The following is a 16,029-nucleotide window of genomic DNA, read 5'->3' as shown; positions in this document are numbered from 1 at the left end:
GCCCAGGGAGGTTGTGGAGTCTCCATCCTTGGAGATACTCAAAAGCTGTCTGGGCATGGTCCTGGGCAACCAGCTCTAGGTGGCCCCGCTTGAGCAGAGGGGCTGGACCAGATGACCTTCAGAGGTCCCTTCCAACCTCAACCGTGCTGTGATTTTGTAGAAAGTGTTATTTACATCACACAAAGTAAGTATCCCACACTGAGAGAGTGAAAGATGATGATTAATAGTGAGCTGGGCTTACTAACAAGAAAACAAATTGGGAAGATGAGATGAGGAACTTGTGAAAATGTCTATATGGAGAAGATCACCATGGGGATGAGTGGGAGAAAGAATCCAGTGCTAAGAACTGTTGCGGACATAATACAGAAGAAAGAAAAGAGAAAAATATTTGCATAGTGGGGAAACTAGCAATGGCTGGGGACAAAAATTAGGATTTTAATAAGAAACCTGAGTCGTTAGGTTTGCTGTTCTTGAAAATTGAAGAAATACAAGAATAACATTACAAAGTTCAGAACTCAAAATCTGGAGTGCCAGAACTGATGGTGTATGTACAACCTTTTTCCGTCTGCCTTGTGCATATGCAGTATGATACAGACTATAATGCCTGATACACATTGTTTTTCCCACAATATCTGTGGTTGGGGCCCATCCTAAAGGTGAATTAGGGTTGTATGGTGAAGGCAGTTATTGCCCGTGGAACATCTGACACCTGTGTCATACAACTGGAAGGTGAGTGAATGAGACAGAATTATGCAAAGAGGAGAAAGTTGTCCCATGTTAAGGCAGCTGAACAAATTACTGTTTCCCAGAAAACTGGATTACTTCCCTGGATGTTCTTTCAGGGAAGGACAGTTCTTGATAATGCTGGACAGGCTACACCGTTTCAGTCTGCTCAAGTGTTGTGCTCATCACTTTCTTGATGCCTGTTTTGTTACTTGGCATAGGTAGAAGTGCTGAGTGTTTGCCAACATGAAATGAATCTGTACAGTGAACATATAAAATGCTAAAAACCTCTTTAAAAAGTAACTTTATTTAGCCACCTTGTAACTGAGTATTGGGACTTAAGAGAAATTTACTTTTCCTCTGTGCTGTTGCTATTCTGTAAGGTTCACAGGTGTTCTGTTTCCCAGCTCTTACTTGTTCTTGAAGTATCAGTGTCCTCTTAGGTGGTCTGGTTGTTTAAGTAATAGCAGTTACACTGTGGTTAAATTTTTCTGAATGAACTTGCATGAGGTGTTTCTGAGTAATTTGAAATGAAGTTGCTTTTCAAAAGTCGGAAAAGCAAAAAGAAAAATGTCTATTTTCTTCTAACGTACGATTTCTAGATAACAATTACAATATAACTTAATTCTGTCCAAAGTTAATTTGTTCTTAATCCTTCTTGTTTTAACTGTGTGTTTCTAGAAGAAAATTGATGGGCTTTTCTGCCCTGTCATTATTGAAAAGTTTTTGTAGAATTTTCTAGTGAAGTTTAGAACTAAAAGTATTTCTGTGTTTTATGCCACAGGAAAAGGCTTCTCAGCCTTCTGAGAATTGAAAAACAATAAAATCTGAACTGCTTTTTTTTTGCTGTATAGAGAGAAATCTCTGAAAGATAGGAAAAAGTACCTTGCGACTGGTAATGACTGAAAGATGAGCTGCTAGGAATGGTTTCTATTAATATGTAGCCTCATTTGCTTTTTTCCATATATAGTAAGTTAGCTGCTACATGGCAAATCAGTAAAAGTTTTCAGCTGGTGATATCTTTATTTCTTTTTTTAAAGCACCTGAGTAATGGCACTACAGTAATTAATCATGGATCGTTGTGGTTTTTGTTTTAGTACTGCAACTAAGGTCATCAGGCCAGTTAATGAAAACTGGTGCTTTTGGTAATCATTGCATTTTGGATCTTAGAGGATGCCACATGTTATCACTCTGTAAATACTGGAAGAAGGACAGGTTCAGAGTATTTTATGAATGTTTTCTTTTCTTCTCCTTCCAACTGCATTTTGGCCCGTTGGTTGTTCTGCTGTTTCCTATGGTTGTAGAGTGAGAGTAAGCTTCTCGGGAAGCTACAGATGCAGATGATAACCTATTCTGGGAGCTGCCCCTGTTGGACCAGATGGCTCAGGTCCAGCGACTTTGTCCTCTTTTGCAGCATCATGGAGGCATAGTTGGCTTGAAAGAAATAGGTCTTGAATGCTAGGGAAGGTGAGGCTTTAGATTACTGCAGTTTGGACAGTTGTTCTGTGCAGAAGATGATAAATGACCAGCTGCCCCATATAATAAGGCCTGTGATTATCCTGGCCCTGGTTTGGGCCTTAGGAGACCTACATACTTGTGTTCAAGAGTACCCAACTTTAGGTGAACGATGTAAGTAAAAATAGAATTAACTCCCTTGTGTTGTTATCAGTAAAGGTTCTTTTGCCTGTTTGGTGTGTTCCCTACGTTGGTGCTGATTGATACCTGTAAAAGACAACCTGGATTTTTTCTGATCTGGCTGATGTATGCTTTCTTTAGTAGGGAGCAGCTGGTAATCTTCCAGGTAATACATGACTGGCTTCGGCATGAGAGAGAAACACTGGCCCTTAAGGCTGTTGAGCCGCTATCGATCAGACCACTTCTAAGACTGCTCTGACTTAAGCAAGCAAAGGAATAAGAAAACTCCTTATTTTTCTTGTAGGGTCAGGAAAATATTAAGTGGGTTTTAGTGAGCTTTTTCTGTCCTACTGGCTGCTGAGCAGAAGTAGTACTTTGAGGTGAAAAAGCTGATCGTATGTGCAATATTGATTCAGAAGAATTGCTGCGATGGAGGGAGATGAGAAGGGGAAGATGGGACTTGTGACCAAATGATTGCTTAACACTCGGTACATTTATCATTATGTAAAGTTTTAGATGTTTGCATAAAGGGTAAGTTAATAAGCAACAAATTGTTTTTACAGATGCAAGAAAAATTTAAGCAAACTTAACATATGTAATTATCTCATTGTAATTGAGGGCAACACTATCCCTTCCTCTAGCAGACCATGAAAGTTTACCTGCAGTGGTATGTTAGTATAACTAATTTATTTTGAGGCTATAAGTAGATAACTTGTTAATCAGCTACCTTTCAAAATATGATTTTATTAGTGAACAGTCGGCCTGACATGTACATTTGTAACAGAAACCAAAAATGAGCAATCAGGCAAAAGACATAATAGAATTATTCTGCACATGGAAAAAGAATTTTGTATGTTGTATTCTCTCAGCCCATTGCATAAGTCTGTGTACTTTCCATTACCTCAGTGTTGCAGCTTGTGGCACCTGATGGACAATAAAAATTATAACTGTTTACATCTACACATTTCCTCTTTCTGTTAGGAGGAATTATACTACCCTGAGTGGAAATTTTGAAAACAAAGACAAATAGCTTGAGAAAGACTTAACATATTCATTTGACAAAAACACATAAAAAACCTTGAAGTGATATAAAAACCACACGAGGAACAGCATCCCGTAAAAGAAGTGCTCCTTTTGCATTGCCTATATGTTTGACCATTCTAGGCTCTTTATGTAAACAAAGTAATGGTAAATTTAGATACTTTGAATATTAATGAGGTTTTATAAAAGCGTGATAGGAATGTGATTTTCTTTGATTTGAAAAGCCATGGAACTCAATAAAGAATTCCAAAGTTCTAACATGTTCTTGAAGTGAGATTTTTGCGACTGTTGGTAAAAAGGAGGTTTGCTCATGTAGAGCAGCATACAAATGAATTCATTTCCCTTCATCCTTCCAGACCTATACAGTGGTCAGGCATATTTGGTATATTACATTTCCCTGGATAGTATTGCTGTTCTTGCTAGAGTGTTTAGCAAGTCTTAGAGGATGGGAGTAGAGTACACTGTATTTTTGGAGAGGTGGCTTGAAAGTTTTAATATCTAAAGTAGTTTACAGTTAGTTTATAACAAAGATAACATATACTACCTAATTGGTTAGTCAGCCTAGTGGGAGGTTTTACTGTGAAACTTTATTTTATCATTTCATGCTTTAATTAAAAAAATGGGTAAAGGTACTCTGAATGAAATGTATTTATTCAGTGCAGGTCTGATATTTTTTAAATGTGAAGCCTTACTTCTAATTAATGATAGCTTGAAAAAAAAAAAGTAATTCATACTTTGTTTTGTTTAAGGTTTAGGTGAGATATGGATGAGATAAAGTGTTCTTGCTCAAACTAAACTTCAACATAGCAGATGTGGTACTTCTTTCTTCTTAACTACCCATTTCACATATTTATGAGTATTTGCTTAGAGCCTCCAGCAAACTGTCTTTAGGAAAAAATGCAAGGGCCATCTTTTTCAGTTCAAGAAGGGGAACAGTAGGATATAGCAAAAATATATCCCCAAAAAATTATATCCCCAAAGTCTGCTTTTCTGATATGTTTTCAGAAGTTTGCAATCTCTAATCTATATACTCTTGATGTAAATAGGAGATAAAATACTGTAAAAGTGCGGTTAGCATTATTGAATCTTTACTTGCAGAATTTGACATTTGAACTAGAACCTTAAAAGCTTCATTAATGTCAATTTTCTTTTTTTGTAGAATTACAAATATAATGCCCTACATTCGGTAAACATGAATACTTGAGAGGTCTCACTGAAATTTAGTGGAGAAGTAATAGCAGAGATGTTTCATATTGTACTATATGTTAGGCTCCTTATAGAGAAATAAAAATGAATTGTGCTGCATACAACATCACAGAATTGTTGTCTAGAAATTAATCGATTCTTGCATTTCAGTTGTTTGGATGGCTCTTCTGTAAAATCCAGCCCAAAACATTGGTCTTTGCTATTTTAGCATTGATGGCAATAGAGGGATCAGCAAACCTTCAAACTCAGTGGAACATCATGGGAGAATTTAGCAATTTGCCACAGGAGGAACTTTTAGAGTGGATAAAAGTCAATACCAGACAAGGTAAACTATTTAATAATGTATGATGTTCCCCATTTACTGTGAGATGTAACTATAGAACTTGGTATGAATGACTGCGGAGGTATTGCTATTATCTGTGGCTTTGCCTTGGGACTATCCTAAAGCCATGGTTTAGCCACATATACACTTGTCCGTATAAAAGCTATCTCAAATGCAAAAAACACTGAAAGCTTGCTTTGTTAGCCTCCAGGCTACCAGTCTGGAGCTTCGAGCCACTGGTGTGGTGAACACAAAAGTGTTCTTGCAAAGTCCAATTAAAATAGGATTTTACTTAAATGACACTGGTCCTGTATGTGAGTCCTGATGATCATTTTGCTAGAAGAGAATTCAAAGTCTGTGTGTTGTGGTTGCACCCCTCCTTTTACTAAAATGAGTAAAAGTGTCAGAAAACTAGCTGGAAACTCTAAGCAGTTACCTTTTTATCAGGCAAATACTTTCAAGCCAAAGTGGACTGAGATTTTATTGCTCATTTAACAATGGTGTAAGAAGTGACAAATAAAAATGTGTTGTCATAATGAATGTGTTATTCTACCCATTCAAGAAAAATAAGATGTATTAAATCTCCATTCTTAGATGTTTAGTTATCTAATGACTTACATTGAGTTCAAGGTTTTAAAAAAGAAATAAAGCGATTTTGTGCATCTCCTGTTGGTGCCATGTAAGGCCTTTTCAAAAAGAGTACCCTACCCTCTATGTTTTTCTATAGGATTACCGTTTAGACATTTGACTCTGGTTCTACTGCTTGAGTCTTCATTTCAAACATGCCTTTCATTCTGTATTTCAGATGCAGTTTTTGCAGGAGCAATGCCTACAATGGCAAGTGTTAAATTGTCTACACTTCGTCCTGTTGTAAATCATCCTCACTATGAAGATGCAGGATTAAGGTAAATTTCAAAGTTGAGGATTTATTTTATTTGCTATTAATTCTTTTAATGTTGGTAATACACAGTAGGAATGGCATCACGTTATATTGTAAAATTTGTTAAAACCCTTTAGAACTTGATTTGTTATTTTAGTCGGATTGAAAACACATGCAGTATTTCTTCAGATTTGTGTTCATCAGGAAGGATATACTGTAGGATAGATATGCTTTCAAACTTATATGCAAAAAAAATCTGAATATAATTATGGAATTGGAATTAACGTGTACTATTATATCCTTTCTTCATTCTAGTTACTCCTGACATTGTAGACAGACTTGATTTTTTTTCTCAAGGTAGCCAGTTTAGTTATTCCTATTAGTTTTCTGTGATTGGTTGTAATTTTTTTCATGATAATATATGTAATTATTGAAATATTAAGACTAGTTGAAACTGAAATTTTGTAATGGAATTACTGAGTTTTGTACTTTGTTATTTTTAAAATCAGGATGTTTTTCTAAATTGAAATTGATTTATCTCATAAGGTCATGAATTTCTTTTTTTAATTTTAATATCGTAGCATCTTTTTTTGGCAATTTGGTAAAACTGGTTAAAAAAAACCACAAAAACCCAATAAGCTAGAGAGGGATAAAGAAGAAAAGGAGGGGATTCATTTTACGTGCCTTATGTCCTTAGTTCTGTGTCTGGCATTAACTGGCTTTAACTTTTGGTCAGCCCTGAATTGGCCAGCCAGTTGGACATAGATGGTCACTGTAGGTCCCTTCCAACTGAAATATTCTATTCTATTCTATTCTATTCTACAAAATATAGGACAGGGCATGTTTGGGGAAAATAAGCTAGAGATGATACAGTATCAGAAAATAAACAGGAGTTAACAAATCATGCTTTGCACAATCAAAAGAGGATATTACTGTGTAATATAAAGAGAGTCATGGTTTACAAGTGATGATTTTGCTTGATTGAGCATAGGCAGACATCAGGTCTTGCACTCTGCATTTAAAAAGTCCGAACAAGGGCAATGAGTATGACCTTTTGGGGAGAGACTGGGCAGATGGTTTTTTCTGATCGCCCCCAGTCCAAGCAAGGTCGTTGAATATTACATGGTGAATGCATTGCTTTGTCATCTTTACATTTTCTGTTCACAATAACCATGGATCTTGTTACAAAGATGTCTCCTGCTACAGAAAAATCAAAGGGCTGTGTACATTGTTCTTGGAATCATTATATTTGTGAAGAAATAATCGCATTAAAGCAAATGGCACTATCAATTTAAACTTTGTTTTAGCCTAGTTGTCTTGTGAAATAAAAAGCCTTCCTGGCCAGTCTAAAGTTAAAGCTTACATTTTTATGCTATGTTGCTAGCTAACTTTTATATTTCACTTTCTGAAGGGCCAGAACTAAAGTAGTGTATTCCATGTACAGTCGAAAACCTGCAAAAGAAGTAAAAAGAGGATTGATAAAACTAGGAGTGAATTACTATATTCTGGAAGAGTCATTGTGTGTAAGCAGAAAAAAGTGAGTAAACTCTCTCACAAGAATGATATGCCGCTCAAATAAATAGTCTAAGATTCATATCAAGTAGTAGTTTTGAAACATTGATCTGTGCTTTATTAAAAGTGTCCAAAGTACATTTTTGTCCAGCGTCTCCAGATATTAGTAAGTACAATTAACTTTACCCACATTAGCAACCTTGTGGTCTTTGTGTGCATCTGAAAAGCTGTGTTGTATGTATTTTTAAACTTCACTGTAAAATACAGAAGAGTTTCACAAAGGAAACAAGTCATTATTCTGTGATGGCAGGAACAGATGCATGTGTATAATGATAGCCTAGTATGAATAAAAGATGCAGAGTAAAAGATAGTTTGAACACCAAAATATTATGACCATTGGTCACTGAAAATTTTGTCACATTTACGCTGTCCTTAAGAAAAAGCTATGTGCGCTTTTTCCCCCCCCCTCTCTCTCTTTTTGGCCTTTAGAACATGATTAGTTTGGATTTTTTGTTTTATTTTCTTTGCATTTAGAATAAAATGAAATTAATCTGTTCCATTTCTTTGCTATTCTCTTTGACGAATTAGGAAATTCTCAGTAATTCTAACTTTGCAAGATAACTAGGTAACTGTACAGGGAATTGATGTTGGTTATGTGCTTTAAAAAAGCAAGGAGTTATTACTTTTTTTTTAAAGGTGTTTTATTTCCTGAGTTTTCTTTGGAAATGTTAGGAGTGTGAACATCACCCTCCATTTTATAAGAAGTTTTAAGTGTCCCTGGTAATGTGTATTGTATAATTTGGGTTGTTTTATATGCTTCCTCCTCCAAATTAATTATTATTAATTATGTAACCACAAAAGCAGACAAATTTTACATATTCTCAATACTATTTTTTAAATTACTACTATATTTATTGATTTTGTAATCTGATAAGAATTTCTAGTATAAAAACAAACTTAAAATATAGATGGTGCAATTAAGTATTCATGGGGGGGTTATAAAACTGAGTTTAGCAAACGATGTTTTTTGATGGCATTTCTTCATTTCTCTTTTTGTATTCATATGTTTTCTAGGCCTGGTTGCAGCATGCCTGAAATTTGGGATGTCGAAGATCCTGCTAATAGCGGCAAAATTCCTTTATGTACCCTTATGAGCAAGGATTCCAGGCCATATTTCATCACAGTATTTGAAAATAGCAATTACAGAGTCTTAAAGATTCCAAAGGAATAACATTTCAATGCGAAGAACCATCAGTCTTTCAACTTTTTAAACTAGTAACTATAAGAATTCTAAATCAGAATTACCTTTTCTACTAGACTTAAAATGGAAAAATGTGTTGGTTTTTTTTTTTACCATTTTAAGTGAATTCTGATTATAGAAATATCTTAAACGTAACAGTTTGGATTTCTATTTCAGGGTCAGTCCCTTGAGATTTGCTATGCAAATGATTATATGTTTGCACATTTTATTTAACACTGATCCAAAAAGAGTTAAAAGTAGCTATGGAAAGTAAGTCCATTCTCAAAACCAATGATATTGTGAAATGGGACTGTCAGAATGTCTTAGCAAAGCAAGTTTGTTAAAAGCTTTGGTGCTAGCAGCTAGGAACAAAGGAATGGTGCTATAGCATCTGGCATCACATTTCTCATGTCACTTTCATTACCCATCTCCCTTCTGGACAAGGTGATACTAAAAATTCTCTTAAAAGTCGCGTAGTTTCACTAGTCGTGTCAGAGAGAAATACATTTTTTCTTCGAGAAAATTAAAAACATTTGTCATTTTGGATCACTTAACACATGCTTTTAAGCTTGCTTTTGAAATGGAAGAGTTTGTAGGCAGACTTGAAACTTCATTATTTAGGTGCATGTTCTTGGAATCTTACTGATATTAAAAAAGAAGACTAATAAGGGTAATATTTGCAGTAAGCAATAGTTTAGCTTCTCAATGTCCAAGGATTTTTAGCATTCTTATGCATTCAGAGTAAGCTGGCGTAATATACATGAAATTTTTAAGGGAAAATGCTTTATTCAGGAAAAATCTGTCATAGCCTTAGAAAGATACTAAAATAAATCCTTCACTGCCTTAACTAGACCTTCAGCGCCTAACTTGATAAGAGATTACTTTCAAAATTTATGCCCTATTTTCTTTCCCCCCATGTATTAGATCCTGCCTGGATTTTATCATCAGCATTAAAGAAAAATGAAATTTATCCCAATTGTGATATGGGTGTAGTCAGTTGCGTGGGTATAATTGCTCCAAAAATGTTAGACTGGTTCTGCAGTTTTTCTGTCATCTCGGTGTCACACCAACATTATCGGTTATAAAGAATTTAGAGAATTCACTTTCCAAGGTACCCAGTGCAAGGACACCCTTTAGTCGTTTAACTGACTTGATAGATTTTTTTGTATGTTTATTGCCATTGGGAAGTATCACAGTAATTGTGATTCTGCAGTGTAAGACTTCCAAAGTCTTAATGTTTCTCTGTATATCATTCATGTTTTGGTTTTGTTTTGGCTTGGTTTTTTTGTTCAGGCATCAGTCTGTTGATAGGACTGGTCTTTTTAGCCCTAATAGCATCTAGCAATATTAGATGCTATAGGAATAGCATCCGTCACGCCTGTAACAGTATCAATTAAATGGGAATCTGTGATAAAGTAGTAGTGTAACAACTGATCAGTATTCTAAGACTTCTTATTTTTTTAAAATCTGTTTTATTGAGAGGGTGAGGGAGAATGGCTGAAAATGCATTAGCTTTTTAACTTTTACAGAATAGATTTTGGAGAAATTTCTATAAGGAAACTATCACAAAAAGGGCTTTTGGGAAGTCACTTTTTAAAATGTTAATTGAATTCAAGGAAGCAGGAAGAAAATCTTTATATAAACATTGTGACTAGTGTTACAGCACAAAAAGGTACTGTATTTTTATGACGTTTATGCCAACTGTTGACATGTACTTATGTGGTTAAATAAAAAAAAAAAGATGGAAATTGTTCTCATGTTTCTGATGGATGTTACATTTCTGCTTTTATGTTCATTAAACGGACGTGTAATACAGTTGCCACAGCAGATATGATTGAAGCTGAACCCTCAACTAAACAATGCAAGGAAGTGCTTCAGACAGTGAAACCGAACTAGCACACCTCTTTCCAGCCTCCTTTTTATTTGGAGTATCAACGCAGGAATATGTGAAAAGACCGTGAGAAAATGTCAAATACCTATTTACACGCAAAGTGAACATGGAAGGCAGTTCAAAATTATTCTCTTTTTGTTCTCAGTTTCTAAACTCAGGTTATCAGGAGTGAAGCCCAAGTACTGGTAGAATGAAGAAACCTTTGAAAGTTAAGGTTCAAAGATGTGCTCAGTAAAAACGTTCCCCATTTGATGAGGAGCCTGTTGTTACTGCGTACATGGCTAGACCCTGTTTTTAAATTTTCAGCTTAAATTGAAGGATATTATACTGTCCCTCTCTTTGAACTGGTCTTAAACCCAAATAAATATTGTCACCTAATGTTAGGATGACAAAATCTAGTAATGGAAAAATATGAAGTAAAAAATGCAATATATGATCGTGGGGAAGACACATGGGAATTCATGAATTCGGTGTATCATGTTACGGATTTCTTGTTATCTCCGTAATTTGCTCTCAATTCCAAAGGAAAGAATTTGGGTTTAAATAATGCAACACTTTACACGTAGGAGCACCATGTTAATATTATGCTTATCACTGCAACTTGAACCAGGAAGCAGAAGTTTGAGATTTCTTAGCCGTCACTGAAGTTGTTTTTCCCTTTGCGAGATACCAACCAATAAACCTGTAACTCGAGTAGGTTCATTTTTAAATATGTGCTGGCCTTGATGTAATTTAGGCACAGGACTGGAATACTTCAGTACCCGAAAACAGTTTCTGTTACATTCTAGTAATATTGGATCATATAGATTTAACTGTTGGAATCTGAAATATTGCTAGCTTCGAACGCAGCAAATTTCTTCATTGCAAAGGGCACAATTACGGTTCAGTATCAAACTTCCGATAATTGTGCCAACTGTAACACTTAGTATGGAGACCAAATGAGGCACCTTTGTGAAACAAAGTCGCTACTGCCTTGCACTTCGTCATTGTCATCTACCATTTAAAAACATGGCTTTGCTTTTGCCTTTTTTTGCAATTCAGCTTAAACAGCGAAACTAAATCACTTAGCATCTCTTGGATTTTTCTGATGAAGGTAGCGAGTTCCATAACCTAGGACTCACTCCAAGATAAGTAAAGAAAACTCCTTCAGTAAAAGCAAATATGTAAAGAAGAGTAGAAACACAGCTTTGTCAGAAAGCGGCATTGTTGAAAGCAATTACAAAAAGCTAATTACGGCTTGGGACCTGTGCATTATTGTGTAGTTTCTATAGAATCATAGAATCACTTAGGTTGGAAAAGACCTTTAAGATCATCGGGTCCAACCGTATAACGCTGTTATAACAACCTATAAACGCTGTTGCTTCACCTAAGTTACAAAATGTGAAGGACTGCAGTAAAACAACGTGGTATTTTTAAACCCAAAAGAATAAGGTGCTCCTGAGTTGTTTCAGCAGCTGGACAAAGGAATCAAAATCCTAACTGATACTGCTGCTTTTCTGTGTAGGCTTTGTTGTTGTACTATGAGGAAAGAGTAGGATGGCAGATGGGGTGTGAAAGGAAGACTTTACTGTTTGAATATTAATAGAGTTTAAATGTTAGGGAATAATTATACTTTGAGTGAAATTAAGACTGGGGGCATAAAATGGCATGCAGAACTTCTAAATCTGAGAACTGGTCAGCTGTGTGTGAATCGCTTGGGCAGTGAAACCTCTCAGTGCTATGATAAACAGAGTCTCAGCTGTAGCTATACGACATAAGCACCTCTATTTCAGCACAAAGTCAAACATTATGATAAGCTGTCCACCACAGAGCTTTAAGCTGACCTGTTGGCTTGGAGCAGAGAAGTAGAAGGATTTACAGGGTTAGGCAGAATCCCTTTCCTTCTCAGCAAATCGGCTTGATTCTGAACTTGTGCTGTAATTCTCCTTTACTGAGGAAATTCATACAATGTATGAAATTGTCAGTTGTTTGAGTGGATTCATCATGTAGTAGTTCAACAACTTTATTCCCGTTACAGCATGTATAGAACATTCATTGCCAATAGATCATGAGATAATAGACACATACAGAGTGAATAATACTGGTTTCATATCTGGCTGAGAACGCGAGCAGGATAGCCTGCGTTTCAGCAGCGATCAGCGATACCATACTGACGCTAGCTGAGCCATTGCATGAACATCAGCTCAACTTCCCTGGACTTTGGATCGGGCGTTACAGCTACTCGGCTGAAGGGCCTCCCCAGCCACGTCAGAAGTGCGCGGGAATTCATTTCTTGTAAAATTTCTCATTTTCCTGTCAGGTGAGAAGATACTGATTGATTACGGTGTAAAATGACTGCAAATGAGAGATCCCAGTGGAAATGAGTGGCCAGCGTCAAGATTATCAATGTATAAATTGATTCTCGAGTGCAAGCAGCGCTTGTTTTGCCTGTTTGGCAGGAAGGATGAGATCTAGCTTTTAGCTTGAAGAATATGGAAATGCTTATTGGCTCTCATTTAAAGGTAATACTGAGCCTGAAAGAGGACAACTTCTAAAGGGAAAACTCGTGTCCTTTTGATGTTCATCTGGAAGGAACCAAGTCTCTCGAGTTTATTCTTCAGGCTCGACCAAGCTTATTTTCAAAGCCAGTGCCCAAAACTCTTACTTTCATTACTAATTATCACTGTGTTTAGACAACTGAGCAGTATCATCTTTATGTTACCGAGCAACTGGTTGCTCGGCTTCTCTGACTACAAGTCCCTAGGGTGTCTTAGGATGCAGTTAGCAAACATTATTTGCAGGTAGTTGGTGTTTTGCTGTAGATATCTCTGCCTGAGTTCTGGAAAAAAATTCTAGCCTCTTCTGAAGTACTGGCTTTTATAGTTTAACTAATTCTAAAAATTCAACTTTTCTTTTTCTTAGCTAAAGAAAGGTAGCAAAGGCTGAAAGTAGCCCAGAGTAGGATGCCTCTTGTTTTTCTCTGAATTAGCTTTATGATCATGCTTGAATTACTGCCTTGCTTTTCTTTGATTTTGATTATGAAAATATAATGCATCTCTATTTGGAGAAGTTTATTTTTATGAGCAATGGAAGGTAAAGTTAGAATCAAGCTTAGCAGCTGAGTAGAGTAGAAATTCTCATATTCCTGAAAGATTTTAAAGGACATTTAGCTCAAAACACAAGTTGTATAAAAGCACTAGGAGTAGATCTTTTCCTTAACCTCTGTATCCTTTGTTCTAGATTCTTGCTGGATTTAGCTGCAGCTATCAGGCTACAGACTGCTGCATACAAGATCTTTGCTTTGATACTCTTTGGCCATTTTTGTGTTATTACATAATTTAAAATGGTGAAACATTTTGAGAAGGGAGAAATGGTAACAAGATGACCAAAAGTAAGTTGTATTCCATGGCTTCTTCATCTAGCACTTTAATCTTAGAGTTCACTACCCTCAATGCTTAAAACCAATCAAATGTTTGGTTTTGGTGGTGCTGTCAGAATCTGTAATTTTTAAAGTAATAAGGTCTTGGCTATTTACTTGACTAGTTGCAAATTTGTTTCATCCATTAGGTTTTTGCCTGAAATAAAAAAGGATTGTAAAGACGCCTTTGAATTAGGAGCCTGTGACATGTATTGCCTTCCTTTGAACCCTCGATGTGCAACTGAATTGATAATTGAATTTAGAAAGAAACCTGTTAGCACTGATGGTTCGTTTTGTAAGATTGTCCTTACACATGAGGAAGTAGCGAAGCAATAAAGTTCCAATTGAAATAAATTGAAAAGCATGAATATTTGCAACGTCAAGGTGCAGCAGGATTGCCAAAAGGAAACATGGTTTCAATAAAGTCAGACTGTATTTGGAATGTGTTTTCCTGGGTTTTTTTCTGTGTTCTACTTCATTTTATGCTGTTTCACTTTGATGCTGGGAAATGGGATAAAATTGAACAGAACAGAATTGAGCAAAATTGAATAGCTGAAACCGAGAAGGTGTTTGTGTCTTCCAGACGTGACCGTTTTTTTCTAAACCTTGTCAAAATTCTTGGCTTATGCCAATGAACTAGGTGATGGAAGCTGTCCACATTAGCTGGTGTTCCTGTACCAGGGTAGTCTGTCATCATTCTCCATTGCTCTGCAATTCATTTATTAATGAGTTAAAAAGAGCCTGGACTTATTACAAGGTTAAACCTGGATTACATGTCATCATCAGGACCTCACAGAAAGGGTAACAAGGACAGTTGGAGGAAAAAAAACACACACATCATGTGTGTTTGTCTGTATGGCCTGCAAATAACTTTCTTGGCTACAAATTCCATTTGTAGCAGATCTTAACTCATTTCTGACACAGGTGCTCACCACAGTACCAAGCGCATGCAATGCGGTGCTGTAATGATAAGAACCGAAGTGGATGTATCGCAGCTATCATCACGTCATGTCTTCTGTCTGGTCTTGAACTAGTGACCTAGTAGGAGCTGGATTTATTTTCAATGAGGACTAAGAATGTTGCTACTAACCTAATCGGTAAGTCCAGAAGTGTGTTTTACTGAAGAATTCATTCAAGCTACTGTGAATCAGAATGACATCTGCGTTATGTCGTAGTGGTGGTTTGACCAAGTTCCCTGTACTTTGACTGCAACTTAAGAGCCCTTTGGACAAATGTCGTATACGGTACCACGGTGTAATCCTTCGAACGGAGTGTAATCTGATCTGTCTAATGTACGTAACCGAGTAGAAGAGCACAGAGGAGGCGCACTGGAGATCAAAGAGCTCCCTGCCATAGCTGCTGCATTCAAAATATTCTTATTTGTTACCAATTTTATAGGAGACTATTTAGAATTAGGATGCTTCTCAAGGTTGCAGCAGAAAAATGAGGGATTATTGGGATTGTTAATCACTGGGAACATAATGAACAAACTTTAGCGCAAAAGAGGTGAAGGACTGGCTTTTCAAAAGTCGTGAGTGATTTTGCGTGCCTTCATTCCAGGGTGTGCGGCGCTGGCCCAACTTCCAGAAAGAAATATTGGTCAGGTCAGTCACTCAGAATTGGCTACTTAAAGCAAAACATTACCCCCAAATCTTGTTTAAAAGAGAGAAAATGGTATCCTACTAGTAGCTTACTCCAGGCTATCTGTATAACAGTAGTTACAGTAAATCTTGGAAGTGTTTAAAGAAAGAAATTTTTAGTTTTAAAAAGATCATCTGATCCTCAGTGAGCACTTTTTCAAGCTGCTCTTCTGCTTTAAATGTAGCACTAGAGATTGCTAATTGTTTTTTGCTGCCACATGGTGCTGGTTTTGGCTGGGATAGAGTTAATTTTCTTCACAGTAGCTGGTATGGGGCTGTGTTTTGGATTTCTGCTGGAAACAGCGTTGATAATACAGGGATGTTTTCCTTATTGCTGAGCAGTGCTTACACAGAGTCAAGGCCTTTTCTGCTTCTCACCCCACCCCACCAGCGAGTAGGCTGGGGGTGCACAAGAAGTTGGGAGGGGACACAGCTGGGACAGCTGACCCCAACTGACCAAAGGGACATTCCATACCATATGACGTCATGCTCAGCATATAAAGCCGGGGGAAGAAGAAGGAAGGGGGGGATGTTTGGAGTGA

General features: G+C 36.7%; 1 protein-coding gene across 1 annotated transcript in view; it reads left to right on the top strand.

Moving 5' to 3' along the window:
• DPY19L1 (dpy-19-like 1 (C. elegans)) overlaps nucleotides 1–10,307 on the top strand; it is a 74,824-nt gene extending 64,517 nt beyond the window's left edge. The window contains exons 21-24 of the mRNA XM_009332419.1: nucleotides 4,756–4,930; nucleotides 5,733–5,832; nucleotides 7,219–7,344; nucleotides 8,394–10,307. Coding sequence (XP_009330694.1) covers nucleotides 4,756–4,930; nucleotides 5,733–5,832; nucleotides 7,219–7,344; nucleotides 8,394–8,550 — 558 coding nt within the window. The 3' untranslated portion in view covers nucleotides 8,551–10,307. The remainder of the gene's footprint in view (nucleotides 1–4,755; nucleotides 4,931–5,732; nucleotides 5,833–7,218; nucleotides 7,345–8,393) is intronic.
• Nucleotides 10,308–16,029: the final 5,722 nt, after the last annotated feature.

Source organism: Pygoscelis adeliae, unplaced genomic scaffold (genome assembly GCF_000699105.1).
Source record: "Pygoscelis adeliae isolate BGI_AS28 unplaced genomic scaffold, ASM69910v1 Scaffold58, whole genome shotgun sequence".
Lineage (NCBI taxonomy): Eukaryota > Metazoa > Chordata > Aves > Sphenisciformes > Spheniscidae > Pygoscelis > Pygoscelis adeliae.
Note: the sequence above shows the minus strand (reverse complement) of the source record. Positions and strands in the feature narration are given on the sequence as shown.